This window comes from Lepidothrix coronata, unplaced genomic scaffold, assembly GCF_001604755.1.
Source record: "Lepidothrix coronata isolate B3197 unplaced genomic scaffold, Lepidothrix_coronata-1.0 Scaffold301, whole genome shotgun sequence".
NCBI classification, from domain to species: domain Eukaryota; kingdom Metazoa; phylum Chordata; class Aves; order Passeriformes; family Pipridae; genus Lepidothrix; species Lepidothrix coronata.
In genome coordinates this window covers 430,854-447,475 of record NW_016690481.1, presented here as the reverse complement: position 1 = coordinate 447,475, position 16,622 = coordinate 430,854, and the positions used below count along the sequence as shown (strand labels likewise).

The window sequence follows — 16,622 nt, the reverse complement described above, 5'->3', positions numbered from 1 at the left end:
CACGGTCGGTGGGTCATGAACATGTAACACACGTGACGTCTTGGTCAGGACGGGATCTACATCCGATACCGTACTGATGGAAGCCCTTTCAACCTAAGGCGACTGAAGGCCCACACCAAGACCTTAAACAATCTTGTCCAGGAGCTGCTCTATGCTGATGACGCCGCCCTCGTCGCTCACACAGAAGCAGCTCTGCAGCATTTAACATCCTACTTTGCTGAGGCTGCTGAGCTCTTTGGGCTGGAAGTCAGCTTAGAGAAGACAGAAGTTCTCCATCAACCTGCACCTCAGGAAGTTCCCCATCATCCCCATATCACCATTGGCCAATCAGTGCTCAAATCAGTCCAGCAGTTTAATTACCCAGGCAGCCTCATCTCCTCAGATGATAAGATTGATGGGGAGATAGACAACAGGTTAGCAAAGGCATAGAGAGCTTTGGGAAAACTCCATAAAAGAGTTTGGTGAAATAAACACTTGAAGAAAAGTACAAAGATCAGTGTTTACAGAGCCATAGTGCTGTCTACTCTTTTAAATGGATCTGAATCATGGATCATTTACCACCACCACCTGCGACTCCTGGAACGCTTCCATCAACGCTGCCTCTGAACAATCCTAAACATCCACTGGTCAGATGATGTGACCAATCCGTCTGTTCTAGAACAGGTAGCAGTCACAAGTTTTGAGGCCATGTTGCTGAGAACACAGCTGGGCTGGGCAGGGCACGGCTCCAGGATGAAGGACCAACCACCCCCTCCCTAAGATCCTGCTCTATGGTGAACTTGCCACCGGCTGCTGCAAGAGAGGAGCCCCAAAGAGAAGATACAAGGACTCCCTGAAACAACATCTCAGCCTTGGCCATATTGATCATCAGAACTGGTCTGCTCTGGCCTCCAATCGGGAGGTCTGGAGACACCCCATCTATAACGCTGCTGATGCCTTTGAGAACGCAGCAGGATCACCCTTGAGGAGAAAAGGCAACGCAGAAAGAATCGTGCCTTGCAGAATTTACCACCTAAGGAGTCTTTCTGCTCTGTCTTTTGCAACCAGACATGTCTATCTCGTATTGGCCTCTTTAGCCACCAGCGTGCTTGGAACAAATGTGGGGAGAGCCCTTCCCAAATCTTCGTTTGTGAAGCCTGGCCATGATGATGATTGAACTGAACACTGCCCCAACCCACACGGCCCCTGGTTCAGATCAGGTCAGTGGTTCTCACACCTTCCAGCCTGTGATCAATCAGTGAACTCTCCCGTCACAACCCAACCTGTCCATCTCCACACACTGGGTTGACACAGCTTTGGGAGAAATAAACCACCGGGTTTGCTGGTTTTTGGAAGGTTACAGACATTTTGCAGCTGCCTGACCTGGCATTTATTCTCCACAAAGCACTTTAGGAACCAGGAGAGAAGAGAAAGACAGGGACAACTCCCCCAGCTGCATTTTGCCACAGTTCTGGTGTTTGGAAAGAGCTCAGGGGACTTGGCTCATGGCAATGTGGCAAAGAGCAAGCAGGAGGCAGGGGAACAGCTGGGGGAACACACACACGTGTAACACACACTAATCACACACAACCCACTGCCAGGCACAGGCTCAGCATCCCAGACACCACTCAGGGCTTACACACAGGACAGCCCAGCCCAGCCCAGCCCTGGGGAGGGCATGGAAACACCCCCTACACATGGGAGCTGGCAGGGAATTCCACAGTCAGAGAATCGTGGAATATGCTGAACTGGAAGAGACCCACCAGGATCATCGAGTCCAGCTCCTGGCCTTGCACAGACACCCCAATAATCCCACCCTGTCCCTGAGAGTGCTGTCCAAACCCTCCTGGAGCTCTGGCAGCCTTGGGGCCTTGACCAAACCCTGGGGAGCCTGGGCAGTGCCAACCACCCTCTGGGGGAAGAACCTTTTCCTGAGATCCAACCCAAACCTCCCCAGCTCAGCTGCATTTCCTCACTGCCAAGGCAATGCCAACACTGTGCAGCATGTGGTCTAGGAAGGAGAAAAGATGGGATATAAAACTGCAGGATTATGGAGAGAATGGGGTCTCAGCAGTGGAGAAGGATGCCCTGCCTGAGGAAAGCTGGAGAGCTGGCAGAGATGTCAAACACAACCCTGAGAGGGGAAAGGCTGTGAAAGGAGAGGGGAATGGGGGAACAGGTGACAGGGTGCTGGGCCCTTGCTCACTGCCTGGGGGGCCAGGATGGGAGGGGTAGGAACAAAGGTTACTGTGAAGTTATCCCTGCACAAACAAAAAAGGATGGATTGCCTCCTGCACCAGCACAGTTCCACTGCCCCCCAGCCTCCTGCCCACCCAGCCCAGGACAGAACAGGCCTCCCCATCTGCAGCACTGTTCCCAAAGTATCCTGGAATGGGAAGGCTCAGAAATGACCCTTTTGCAGCCTGGACACTCACTGCAAAGCAAAGTGCTGGTGAGAAGCATTAACCAACATAACAGAAAATACAGAATGTGTGTCCCCCACCCAGCATTGCCCTCTGGTCCCACTCTACCAGTTTTCCAGAGTTCTGCTGGTTAAAGGATGGGAGCCCAAGGGAACAGGCAGCCCCACAGAGAGCAACAGTTTAAAACCACTAAAGTATCCTTACTCCCCCAAAAACCACTGAAATATGCTTCCTCCCCCCCTTAATGTAAACTCCCAAATTAATCATGTCAGAATTTATATGAGGAAGGTTTCTAATTTAGGAAAGAAAGAAAAGGAAGCCTGTAATATACCTACCCAATATCATTGTCTTGTTCTGCTCTGAGCATGGCAAACCACTGCTGTTTGTAAACAGACGACAGCCATTCTAAAATTGAAAAAAAATAAATAAGCTTGTTGTCTTTGCTGCTGGGAGTGGAGATGGTCATAAACATTTGAAATAGAGGAATAAAATGACATTAAAATAATGAAGTTACACTTGTTAGCTGGATGGCCTAAGCAACCAACCCCCTGATAGCTCCCTGTGTTCTCCAGCTCCAGCCTCAACCACAGGAGAAGGGATACAGAGAAACATCCACAACCAACAGGCAGGAACTCCAGACTATGCTCATCTCCTCAAACATTCACCACTTCAAAAAGTGATGCAACTCAACACGTTTTCTCAGCACACAAAGCTCTGTTCAGCCAAGGAGCTTGTTAACAACCCCTTGGGAGAAGATGCTGCTTTCTGAATCCCCAGTGGAATTTTACACAAGTTACACAAGAAGAAAACAGAATCAAGGATAAAGGAAACAGTGACTTAGCACAGATATAGTAAAACAAATAGAAATTGTGCCCTGCTAGGAATAAACACAACTCATGTCTTCCTCGGAGAACACACAAAGATTTTATCAGTTCTGTTAATTTAATGTTGCAACGAGAGATAAAACAGAACAAACCCAAACAGTTTGTCAGGCAGTTACACAGAGGGGATCCCAGGCACCAAGAGCACAGGGTGCAAGAAGTTCTCAGTCGAGATAATGAACAGGGGCAAGGTCATGGATGAGAACCAGCACTGGGGGAATGGGTTGGGTGAGAGGAAGAAGAACCACTGGGACTACAACCAAAGCAGGAGCTGATGGAGGGGACAGAAGGGAGGAGGGGTGAGATCACATGGCTGAGATCGACTTACAGCTCCCAGAAGGAAAAATTACAACCAGCCCTTGTCCTACTGACTCTAGAGTGAGAATTCAGACTGTGACAGGAGCAAACTGGGAATTCATCGAAGTACAACAACGTGTAAAAATGAATTAAGGAAAATTGCACAGGGAAGGGCCATAGAATGGAGGTGTCAGAAGGGAAGGAATAAAAGCAAATCAAGAGGGAGAGCATCTTCTCTATTTGTTTATGTGTATGTATCTATTCATACCTCATATTTCAACTGCAGTTCATCTGTTAATTTCTAGACATTAAGAAGGAAAGCACAGCTTAGGAAATGTTCAGAAGTCACCAAGTAAAACAGAACAATGAACACTGTGCTCACACAGACACATTATGTACTTCTGCCTCTTGCACCTTTCCTGCCCAAAGAACAGTCTTGTGAACTCCTAACACAGAATTTCAGTTTTCTCCTGCAGGCCCTACACACACAGAGGGTATAAAAGTGAATAAATAAATAATCACAGCATTACTTTCAACTACTCAGTGTGATTTCCTTCTTTACCTCGAGAGGAATTTCATCCAGAATTATCTAAAAGACTTCCACCAGAACACATGGTCCCCAGCAAAGTCCCCCTTCTGCAGACTCTCAGCTATGAAGCATCCCCTCAAATGCTGGATGCTGGCAGCCTGTCCCAAAGTGAGCCCCAGGATTTATCTAAACCTCCTTGCAAAGGAAGAGCAACAGTTTTGATTGAACACAGCTTTTGGCTGCACACTGGAATGAAGAGATTACAAGGGCTGGCGAGTCCAAAGCTCTGGGATCCTCCTGGCACAGGAGCTGCTCCTCCTTCCCCTGTGCCACAGTGCCACCCAGCCACGGCAGGGCACTGCACCAGCACTGCTCTGCACACCCCGGGAGCCGGGACACAACTCCTCCTGCTGCCTCAACCAGCACCAGCAAATCAGCCTCAGAGCTGCAGTCAGTCCTGCCAGAATCCTTCCTCTGACACACACAGGAAAAGGCTTCTGGGTTTGAGAACTGACACAACATTTACTCCCTGAAGAACAGCAAGGGAAGGCTGCCCAGCCCAGCCCAGCCCAGAGCTGGGCAGTGAGAACCATAGAAACGGTAAGAGATGGCAATCAAGTGTAGCTCCTGCAAATTGCTGGTTTGCAACATTTTATTCACATGCTGACAAAGGCACTTCATAACAGTGCGTTGTTCTCCTCTATCATCATTAAATTAAGGATCTAAAGGGTCATTAACCCAAAGTTATTCTTTATAATGACTTTTGCACTGTGCCTATAACCTTTACCAACATCACTCTGAAGTAAGATGGATTCTATTTACTTTATACATCACTTGATCATGTAAAATATCACATATCAAAGCTCAGAGCTGTTCTTTGGGGATTTTTATGCATAACAAAATGTTATCACTTGCTGGAGGTCAAGCAAGTGTGCTCTGGGCACACCAGAGCAGACCACTCCCACCTGTGTGGAAGTGCTGCCTCCCCCTGATGCTCAAAGAACACCCTGAGAGGGGCATTTTGAACACAGGACAACAGAGTTCCTTCCTCTTCTACTTCACAAGACCCAGTGCAGAAAACAGTCTCTTCTCCAGCTATTAAGGCACTAAATTAAACCAGAACTGGAAGGAGGGAAAGCCAGTCCCTTTGAGCAGTCACTTCATTTTCACTCAAGAGATGGGCAGATTTCTGGGGAGGAAAGGCCCTGCTCCCTCCCCACAGGCACAGAGAGCCCTAATCCAGCTTCTGAGAACATCTTTCCAACATTTCAAAGGGGCACAGAGAGGAGCTCAGAGTTGTTCAGACATTCAGCCACAAAGAATGATTAAGTTGTTGCTGGCAGAGACAGGACATGGCAGCACAGGAAAGGCAAACTGAAGTGACCCTACACCAGCTCAATGGCAAGGAAAGCCAGGAGGATCTAACAATTCCATCAGGCTTCAAAGGAAACATCCCAACTCGGCATCACAGCATCATGATGACATCTACAGCAGCATGAAGGGAAAAGCCAACATGAGATGAAAAAAAATTAACTTTATAGCAGCATAATTCAAAGACAGGTTAAACATTTACATAAGGCAGGGCTCCACTGTGACCCCCAGTGCTGCAGGAGTGGACTTATCTACTTCATATCTCAAGTATGGAGAGGTGACAAGAACACAATGTCAAGAAATTACAAATAAAAGTGATGAACAGCTCAATAAATTCACTTTTAATTGGCATGTGGTTATTACACCCACACACAGACATCACAGACACACGTGAATGGAGAGTTATACTTTTTTAAACCCATGTCAAACTCTGTATGCGACAGCCAGGAGAAAACTGGCAGAGTTAAGATGCAAAAATCATTGCAAGGATTCAGCTCTGACAAGGGAACTCTGACCAGAGGGAAATGTGAACAAGGACACCAGGAGCCAAATTCAAAGGGGGAGCACGAGAGTTCCAAACACTTACAAGGAGCACAATTGACCTGGCTGAGAGAAGGGAGAAAAAAAGAAAAAGGAAGAAGAAGGAGGGGCACGTGTTTCCCATGATACGAGAGAGGAATGATAGTGGGAAAACATTTTCAAGTGAGAGCCCAGCTTGATAACCCATTTCCAGCCTTATTCATCCAAGAGCAGCCAGGTTCACACAGCTGCTGAGCAGGAAAAAGAGATCTGGGCACTCAGATTTCAGCAGCAAGATGAGAAGGGGTTTTTCATTTTCCAGTGATACTGTGATGTAACAGCAGCAATCTCCAATAACATGAGCATTTCCCTCTCTGGGCTTCAAAAAGCACACGGTCCTAGAAGGGGGATGTATTTTATACAAGTCAAAGTGCAAATAAAACGTCAAGAGCAATATATTTGAATATCCTCTCTGCCCCAAATTATCCTAAATCTGTCAGTAAACATCACTTGTCCTGGAAGAGAGAAGAAGAGTTCAGAGCAACGTGTGCTTTTGGTCTTCATTTTCAGGTATTGTTCCAAATCCTATCAAAACCTACTCAGCTCTTCTTAGAAAGTAATGGCTAGAAAACAGTTGAGTCTCAGGAAGTTTTGCTCTCTCAAAAGCAAAAGACCTTTTTTGCATCTCTGGGACTCTGAGATCATTTAAACTTTGATAATGTATTGACTGCAGAGTACTGTGATAATCTGACTGATCAGCAGAATGCTTTTATGCCTGTAATCTTCATACTCATCTTCTGCTGAATCTCCAGCCACAAACAGATGTTGGAAGGAAACACGTGAACAGTAAGACAAAAAACCACACTGAACCCTTCCCAGTGACTCCAGGGCAGGACAGGCTGGGGAAGGCACACAGAATGGGATCAGCTCAGTAGAATCATGGAATGGTTTGGGTTGGAAAAGCCCTCTAAGGTCATCGAGTCCAACCATTCCCCAGCACTGCCAAGGCCACCACTGACCATGTCCCCAGGTGTCACATCCACATGGCTTTTAAAGCCCCCAGGGATGGGGACTCCACTCCTGCCCTGGGCAGCTGTGCCAGGGTTGGACAGCCCTTTCCATGAAGGAATTTCTCCAATATCTAGCCTGACCCTCCCCTGGCACAGCAGGAGGCCGTTCCCTCTCCTCCTGTCCCTTGTTCCCTGGGAGCAGAGCCCGAACCCCCCTGGCTCCCCCCTCCTGTCAGGGACTTGCAGAGCCAGAAGGTCCCCCCTGAGCTTCCTTTTCTCCAGGCTGAGCCCCCCCAGCTCCCTCAGCTGCTCCTGCTGCTCCAGCCCCTTCCCAGCTCCGCTCCCTTCCCTGGACACTCCAGCCCCTCCATGTCCTTCTGGGGGTGAGGTGCCCCAAGCCCACCCCAAGAGCCGAGGAGAGGCCTCAGGCTGTGCCCAGCACTCACTCACCTGAGGGCAGCAGGGCATCTCTCTCCACGATCCTGGCCGAGGCCAGGTCACTGATGATGTACTGCAGCCTCAGGTGGGAGAACACGGGCAGGAATGCACTTCCCTGGGCTGATTCCAGGAAAGCAACATCACCCCCAAACTCTGCAACACAGAGCACCTGCATCACAACTTGTTCTCCCCAACATTTGCCAGCCCCTATTTATATTTGAGTTTTTACTTGTTGATCAGAGATCGATATTATGGGCCACTAAAATTAAGAAATTACTTGCATTCAAGCCCCAAACCAAGGCCAGGCAACTCCTCCTACCTCTCCTGCGCTCGGCGAACCAGGCATCAGCTTCAGTCAACACCTGCTTGAAAGACCCATTCCAAGAAGGCACGAGCTGAAGGAACATCCACTGGGAAAAACAAATAAATTCTAGTGAGTCAGTGGAAGAAGGTTTTAAATAAGTGATCCATGCATCAATAAGAGATATTTCCATAGTGCATTCATTCCTATAGAGGTTCTGATACTCTGTTAAACACTTCCACTCAATCCCACAAAGGTTCCACTGCCTCAAGCCCCAGCAGCCCCTTGGGAAGTACCTTTTTGAGAGCAGTGTACACGTCCATTTCCACCTGCAGCACAAACAGGTTGGAGGAGCTGATCAGCTGCTTCATAAGGTTTATGCTGAAAAAAATCAACCATAACAGGTCAGTGAGACAGAAGAGAGAAAAGGAAGAAGGGCAGACAGGGAACAACCAACCAGCAACAGCCCAGAAAACGATTTGCAGTGAGCTCTAGACTTGGGCAGGGATTGTCCTTCATCCCTGTGGGGGAAGTGCAGCCCCAGTACCTGAGTTCTTTGAAGAGTCCAATGCTCTGGTGGGTCATCAGGTTGTTCAAGAGCCACTCAAGGCACCTGTATGGAAAGCAAGGAATTAAGACCTTTGCTTGTTTTTCCTGTATGTCAACACTCCTGCAACAGGTGCTCAGGCTCACAAAGCCTGATGCTGCCCCACAGGACTGGGAAATGTTGCCTTAACCCAAGCCAGAAATGCATAAAAATATAAAAAAGAGTTTTTTCAAACACTGGGAGTTTGCCAGGAGATTTTCTGAAGCTCTTATTAAAGGTGCATTGAGTTTCTTCAAGGGCACAACACAAGCAGAATTCCAAGGACTGTCAACGCCACGCAGAGCTCTGAGAACACACTGAGTCCCAGCACAAGGAAGCAGGTGGGAGCTCCCAACATTCTGCTCCCAAATGTGGCATTAGCCCTCCTCATTTCAAGTTCAGCTTGAACTCTGCATATTAAAGCCACTTTTTGATGAAACAATCTGTGATCATGTGTTACTTCACCGTCGGGGGCCCCCTGGTGGTCTAGTGGTCAGGATGCAGCGCTCTCACCGCTGCGGCCCGGGTTCGATTCCCGGTCAGGGAACTCCCCCAGGCAGATGGAGCTCGTCAGCCCTGTGAGGCAATCCATCTAAGAGAAGGTCACTCTAAACAAACCTACGTCCTGAGGACCTCACTGCCACTGTCCAAGCTTGCTCGGCCCCGGCAGATGAACCTCAGGATTAAAGGGTGGGCTCAGTTCAGCGCACGCTGTGTCTCACCTAAAAAATCCACTGCGCAGGCTCGAAGGGTTAATGACCTTTCCCAAATCTTCGCTCGCGAAGACTGGCCATACTTCACTGTCACACTCAAGACCAAACATACTGTCCTTACTACTGTAATTGCCTCAGTCACAGCACAGGCCAATCAACCTGCCACAATCTGCACGGATTTTAAGGGAGTTGATGACAGTAGAACCTCAACAACAGGATGAGCAAAGCCAAAAGCGGGCAGCTGTCAAAGGATTAGGAGGGCCAAAGCCCAACAAGAACTTGATTTAGCCACTACAGTTAAAGACAACACAAAAGTTTCTACAAATACACTGCAAAAGGAAGGTCAAGGAGTGTCTCCATCATTTGTTCAGTGCAGAGGGTGATGCAGTGACAGGGGACAAGGAATAGGCTGAGGTACTCAATGTCTTCTTTGCCTTGGTCTTTAATATCAAGATCAGTTGTCCTGAGGATATTCAGCCTCCAGAGCTGGAAGTGAGGGATGGGGAGCTGAGTGAAGGCCCTGTAATCCAGGAGGAGATGGGCAGTGACCAGTCCATGGGCCCTGATGGGATGCACCCCAGAGCATTGAGGGGACTGGCAGAAGAACTTGCCATACCACTCTCAACCATCTACCAGCAGTCCTGGTGAACTGGAGAAGTTCCAGCTGACTGGAAAGCAGCAAACGTAACACCCATCTACGAGAAGGGTCAGGAGAATGATGCAGGGAATTCCAGGCCTGTCAGCCTGACCTTGGTTCCAGGCAAGGTGGTGGATGGGATCCAGAGTGCCATCACACGGCACAGGCAGGACAGCCTGACCCAGACAACGTGGATTCACGAAAGGCAGGTCCTGCCTGACCAACCTGATCTCCTTCTCTGACAAAGTGACCCGCCCAGCAGATGAGGGGAAGGCTGTGGATGTGTCTGTCCAGACTTCAGTGAAGTGTCTGACACCATCTCCCACAGCATCTCCCGGACAAACCGGCTGCTCATGGCTGGGGTGGGCGGACTCTTGGATGGGCAACAAACCGGCTGATGGCCAGGCCCAGAGAGCTGTGGGGAAGGGACATAAATCCAGATGGGGCCCATCAGCAGCAGCGTCCCCAGGGCTGGTTGGGGGCCAGTCCTGTTTCCCACCTTTATGGATCTGGATGAGGGGGTCACCTGTGCTCTCAGGACATCTGCAGACAGCATCAGGGTGGGTGGTAGCGTGGATCTGCTGGAGGGTAGGAGGGCTCTGCAGACAGGCCTGGGCAGACCCCATCAATGGGCCGAGGACAACGGCACGAGGTTCAACAAGGCCAAGTGCCACGTCCTGCACTTGGGTCACAGCAACCCCTGCAGCTCCAGGCTGGGGGAGGAGTGGCTCGAGAGATGCTCAGCAGGAAGGGACTTGGGGGTGCTGCTTGACAGCCAGCTCAGTATGAGCCAACAGTGAGGCCAAGTGGCCAAGAAGGCCAATGGATCCTGGCCTGTATCAGGAAGAGTGTGGAGCAGGAGCAGGGCAGTGATTGTCCCCTGTGCCCGGCACGGGGGAGGCCACACCTTGAGTGCTGCCTGCAGGTCTGGCCCCACTTCCAAAGGAACACTGAGGTGCTGCAGCGTGGGCAGCAAAGGGCACCAGGGCTCTGAGGGACCCAGGAAACACGTCTGCTGGGGAGCAGCTGAGGGAGCTGGGCTTGCTTAGTCTCAGGAAGAGGAGACTTGGGGTAACCTCATCGCTCACGACTCCCTGACAGGAGGTTGTAGAGAGGTGGGGACTGCTCTTCTCTGCTGTGCCTGCAGTGAGAGGGCCAGAGGAAATGGCCTTAAGCTGAGACAGAAGAGATTCAGATCAGATTTTTCCACTGTTTGGGTAGTCAGGCACTGGAATGTGCTGCCCAGGCAGGTGGTGGAGTCACCATCCCTGGAATTAAGAGGTGTATGGATTTGGCACTGGGTGCTAAGGTTTTAGGGGTTAAAGTGGCAGTGCTGGTTGGACAGCTGGACTGGATGATCTTAAAGGTCCCTTCCAACCTTCATGATTCTATAATTCTATTCTAATAAAACAATTAACCTGGGCATTATTGTACTGTGTGCAAACTCACTGATCATTAGCCATGTCCAAAGCAGCTCAGAGACAGGAATTCTTACTTTTTCTTCACGGAGTCCAGCCCGTATGTCCCCGCGGAGTTGTAGTACCCACACACGGTCTGGGAGGTGATGGTTTCCTTCATTGTTTCACCACACTGCTGGATTAAGCCATCCTGCAGGGAGGCAAAAAACCCACAGGCATTCCGAGTGTTTATTTCCCAACAGGAAATGTCAGGCACTGTGCAGTTCATGCGGATTTTCCTGCCTGAGCCACCCCCAGAGTCCCCCAGGCTGCAGTGACCTGTGCTACGCTGCCCAAAACATTTCAACCATTGCTCCCCAGAAACACAGACTTGCCTGAAGAATATTTCCCACGAAAGAGAAGTGTGACGAATGTCTTCGGGGTAGAGCAAACGAGCCGCAAAACCTATTTTAATCTACTTTTAGATATGACTCAAAGCAGCACTTAATCTACACCTGAATCTTAGCCACAGCACTTTCCAACAAACCCTCTGCGTTGTGTTTAGGTTTTTTCCCACTAAGCCTGAAAAGCTGATTCATTTCTCTGGGTGAAACAGGACATGCTGGCGAGGATTTTATGAACTGTTGTGCCTCTCTTCACAGAGACAGAGACCCTGGCACTCCTGACTTACCAGCTGCAGCATGCAGGCTGCTGCCAGCAGGGCCACCACGCGGCTGGGGTTGATCAGCACGTCGTCTCTGTACAGGGAGCCAAAGGCCACCTGCAGGGCTGCACAGGGAACAGGAGCCAGAGACAGAGCAGTGAGCACGGGGCATCAAAAGAGTCCTGAACTATAACCAAACCTCTTCCCTGCACACCTTCTCTGTGACCTCTTCTGCTCTGGACAAACAGCCAGTGCTGACCAGCCCAGAGCCCCCAAGAGAACACACGAGCTGTGGCAGTGCCCAGCCCAGCACTGAGCTTCCACCAGTTAAACAAACCCTGCAGTACACCCTGAGAGCTGTGAAACAGAGAAATACAAGTGCCACCTCTGAGGATCACGAGGTTTAACTTAACCCCTGCCCTCAGGGCTTTGTTAAAATAAGAGGTTCCCACTTACCTTCTACATCAATATTTTGGTCAGGAATCTCCAACTCTATGACGTTCATGCTGGATTCTTTCCAAGAGCCACTGAACATACTGGAAAAGTAGCCTGACTGTAGGAGGGAAGAGGAGAGAAAAAGAACTCGGCTAAGAGATTTCATCCCAAATAGAAGTGCCAAAAGCAGCACATGGAACAAAACATGGTTAATATTTACCTTTATGCAGAACAAACTGTGTTAAGGGAACTTTCACAAGCTTAAACATTCTGACAGATTCAAAAGGGGCCAACTATATTTGCTGTTTCTGACACTGAAAATGCCTACAGAAAATTTGGGCTACATGTGTGTGACCGAAGAAAAGAGCTTTAAAAGGCCAGAAAAGCCACAGAAGCTCTTTTCCTACAAACCACACCACCAGTGGGGGCAGAATTAGTCCAAGAACTAAGTCCTTGATGTTACCAGCAGACAACAAATCCTGCAGGCATTAGGGAATGCCAGTTTGGGGACTGGGGAAAAAATAAAAGAAAGGCATGCAAGACATACAAATTACTGTACAAGGCTGTAGTCTCATACCAAGGACACAGACACATACACCATTTACAGCAATATACCTTTTATTATTAAGTGTAAGGCACATAAAACTAGAATTTGAGAGGTTTCCATCCAAATGAAGGGAAAGATAATGCTCTACTAGGGTTCCTGATTTTCCTTCCCAGCAGCAGATGTGCCCATTATGAGATGCTATCACTGAAGTTTACCTGAGAGATCAAAAAAATAAAGTCTATTTGTACCACATTCCCTGACCTCTTCACTCAGCATTTCAGCCCAAGGCAGCAAATAACACAAGCCCCAGTTTTGATTTATTTTGATGAGGTCAGTATTTCTGTACCCTCAGTGTATCCCTAACCATGGCACACAACACACTCCTCTCAAACCCAGGACCTCACTAACCACACCCTCCTCACCAGGCTGCCTCAGCTTTGCCATGGAGATCACTCCCCATTTGCATAAGAATTTATAATTTTAGTAACAGCATCAGAGAACAGAAATCCCCCATTTCTCAGAGCTGCTGTGAACAGTCAGAGCAGCACCTGACTGTCCTTTATTCGGCTCAAGGCAGTGACTGAGGGACCAGGGGAGCTGAAACAGGCTCAGAAAGGCTGCTCAGCAGTTCAGAGTCACAATAGCATTAAAAGAGTCATTTACATGCAGTTATTTCTAACCTCCAAAACTATTTTACCCACAGTAACATAATTCCAATGCTGGAGCGTGACCTGAAACAGGACCTGCCTGATGAGAACACTGAACTCCCCTGAGGCTCCTCTCCCAAAAAACATCACTCCTACAGCGAGGCCTCTGCAAAGTCACAGTTTTCAAACCCTGCCATACAGCTGCATCCACAGGAGGATTTAACACCCAACTTCAGTCACCAACCCAGGCAAAGGTTTCAGGAGCAAACTCGACAGGCAGCACCCACAGTCACAGTGACAGAACACACCAGCAGCACCAGCAGCCTGAGCCACACCAGTGCTGTGCCCATCCACGGGGCAGAGGGAGCTGTGCCTGCCAGCTCTGCTCCTGCCACAGCCTGTGACACAGGAGCTGTGACACAGAGGACACAGCAAAGCCAACAGCACCTCTGTGCTCCCCAAGCACAAGCACAGAGCACTGCACCTGAACCAGGCCCAAAGGAGAGGTCTGTACACACAGAGGGTGTTGGGCAGGTTCTCACTCAGATTTACTCCTTCCTAGAGCTCCTGTGCAAACCTTCCTCAGGCAGCTGCAAGAAATCCTTCCTGAGGGCTCCTACCAACCAATACCAAGCACAGAGAGCCAGCAGCACCCGAGCCCAGGGGACAGGAACACTGAACTGGGGCACCACAGGCTCCACAAATCCCGCCTGGAAGTGCCTCCTGTGCCCTGACAGAATGTTCACACCACAAGAGCCACTCAGCCACCTGTTCAGCAAACAGGAACATGTTCTCAGGACATCAAAGACAAGTTTCAGGACTGTTTTCACAGAGGATGCACCGAGACTAAGAATGAAATAAATTAAATAGAATAAAAAAAATTACACAGGAAGAGAGAGAAGTTTTTCAAACACAAAGATGCAGCTCTGCTTCCCAACACTGCTAACAGGAGCTGGTTAACTGTTTGCATCTACAAAAAGAGTGAAAGTCCCAAATAAAAGGGGAGAAAAAAAAAAAAGGATAAATCTCGAGTCACACTTCACAGTTCCCAGACATTATTTTACTAAAAGCACAGTTCCTACTGGGATTTAGAAAGGAGCCACTTACCTGACACAAATAAATCTTGTGCAAGTTCCACTCCTCTCCCAGAGCACAGATTTTGACATCACTGTTCTCCCCATTCAAAAACAGAGTCTGATAAATGTATTTCGATGTGCTTTTCAATTTTTTCCTAGTAAAAAAACCCAAACCAAACAAACAGTGAGACACTCCTTCCAGTTGTCCCATTACAGCAGCTGCAGTGGGTCTCAAGCCCAGGATTTTCCCTGCCATGTCCTTCCCAGGCTGGCACCACTTCCCCACTCCCTGCCTGTGCCACTATTTGCCCAAAATTTGCTGAAATAGTGTGAAATTGAACCAAATCGGCCCCAAAAGGAGATAAAATTGGCCCTAAATCCCCCTGGAAGTCCAGAATTACCCAGAATTCCAAGGTATTCTCAAAATATTCTCCAAATTTCATCAAATTAGAAAAGTGATGAAAATTAGGGGAATTAGAAGCAGAAATTAGGAGATTTTGGTGAAAATGGGAACACCTGGGGAAAATTCTGAGAAAATGGGGTAATTTGAGGAAAAATCAGGGGAATTTAGGGGAAAATGGAAAAATTTGAGCAAAAATGGGGAAAATTGGGCCAAAGATGGGGAAGTTTGGGGCACATTTGGGAAAATGGGGAAGCTTGGGGAAATTCATAAAATTGGGTACATTTGGGGAAAATTATAGGAATTCTGGATTAAAATGTGGAAGTTTTGGTAAACTTTGGGGGAAAATTTGGAGAATTTGGGAGAATTGGTGAAATTTCAGGGAAATGTTGGGAAATTTGGGAAAAATTAAAATAAATATAAAGAAATCTGAGAAAATTTGGAAAATCGATGAAATTTGAGGCAAAAATGGGGGAACATTTTGGGGAAATTTGAAGGGAAATAGAGAAATAAGAGTCAAAATGAGGAAACCGGGAAAATCTGGGAAAACTGCTGGTGCTGGGACATCCCCCGAGCACCCCAGAGCCTCCCCTGACCCCAAAGAGTGGCCTGACCCCCAAAACTCTCACTGCCAGCCTTGGGATAATTAGTCACAACTTAATTTACCAAGAAAGAGCTGCCTGTCTTGATGCACAGTGTTTAAATTATACTGACTCAACCGCAGAACCCGTACATGTAAACATCTTTTTTTTTTCTTTAAATGAAAATCACGTGGATGTATTGGAAAAGAAAATATCATTAACCAGCAGATTACTGGAATACTAATTAATAAGAAAACCGTGTAACTCGTAGCCAATGAGCTCTAATTCCTTTTTTTGCTCGAACGTATGAACAGTAAAAAGCTCCGTAGCTGTTGTGCTTTGTGGGACTCCAGCGAGCAGCCGGGGCAGCACAGCTCTGAGATAAACCATTCACGGAGTGCGTCAGCCCCGGACACTCAGCGGGGACCAGCCCCGTTCTCCGGGGGCAGCGGGGCCCGGAGCCCCCCCAGCTCCGGCAAAACAAACAAACAAACCCCCCAAAACCCTCAAAAAAGCCTAAATCAGAAAACCTCAATAACCCTTCCCGAGGGGGCCCCGCGGTGCCCCCCGAGCTGCCCCCCCGCCCCCTCTGCCCGGTCCCGCCCGGGGTCACCGCGGCCCCCAGACCTGCGGCCCCGGAGGTGCAGCAGCCGCTCGTCCCGCTCGGTGTCGCCGTCGCTGTCGCTGTCCCCGGGCCCCTCGGCGGCCCCGCCGCGCTTCCTCTTGCCGTTCCTGCCGGCCCTGCCCGCCGCCGCCGCCGCCTCGCCCCGCGGGACGGGCCCCCTCCGCCGCAGGACGCGGCTGCCCAGGGCGCCCATGGCCGGCCCGGCCCCGCCGCCTCATGAGGCCGCGCCGAGCGGGGCCGGAGCGGGAGCGGGGCCGGAGCGGGAGCGGGGCCGGAGCAGCAGCGGCGCCTCAGCCCCGGCCGGCGGCGGCCGCGGCCTCTGCGCCTGCGCGGCGGGACCGCCCCGGACGGGCTTCCGGGGACCGGGGAACATTTCCTGCCCCTGAACGGGCCTTTTCCTGCCCCTGAGCGGGGCTGTTCCCGAACCTGGAACGGGCCTTTCTGTGCCCCGGGAATGGGCTTTTTCTGTCCCAGGAACGGGCCTTTTCCTGCCCCTGAGTGGGCCTGTTCCCGAGCCAGGAACGGGCCTTTTCCTGCCCCACAAACGGGCCCTTCTTGCTCCATGA

The 16,622-nt window shown here is 49.6% G+C and overlaps 1 protein-coding gene and 1 non-coding gene across 2 annotated transcripts in view; one reads left to right on the top strand and one right to left on the bottom strand.

The window, feature by feature from the left end:
• The window catches only part of GMCL1 (germ cell-less, spermatogenesis associated 1), a 22,491-nt gene extending 6,242 nt beyond the window's left edge, over positions 1 to 16,249 (bottom strand). Inside the window, exons 1-10 of the mRNA XM_017837274.1 lie at positions 16,059 to 16,249; positions 14,482 to 14,605; positions 12,202 to 12,298; positions 11,773 to 11,870; positions 11,180 to 11,292; positions 8,296 to 8,361; positions 8,045 to 8,129; positions 7,767 to 7,857; positions 7,460 to 7,600; positions 2,738 to 2,807 (exon numbers count right to left, since the gene is read on the bottom strand). Coding sequence (XP_017692763.1) covers positions 2,738 to 2,807; positions 7,460 to 7,600; positions 7,767 to 7,857; positions 8,045 to 8,129; positions 8,296 to 8,361; positions 11,180 to 11,292; positions 11,773 to 11,870; positions 12,202 to 12,298; positions 14,482 to 14,605; positions 16,059 to 16,249 — 1,076 coding nt within the window. The remainder of the gene's footprint in view (positions 1 to 2,737; positions 2,808 to 7,459; positions 7,601 to 7,766; positions 7,858 to 8,044; positions 8,130 to 8,295; positions 8,362 to 11,179; positions 11,293 to 11,772; positions 11,871 to 12,201; positions 12,299 to 14,481; positions 14,606 to 16,058) is intronic.
• TRNAE-CUC lies at positions 8,810 to 8,881 on the top strand. The gene has a single exon. It is a non-coding gene; the product is annotated as a tRNA-Glu (tRNA).
• Positions 16,250 to 16,622: the final 373 nt, after the last annotated feature.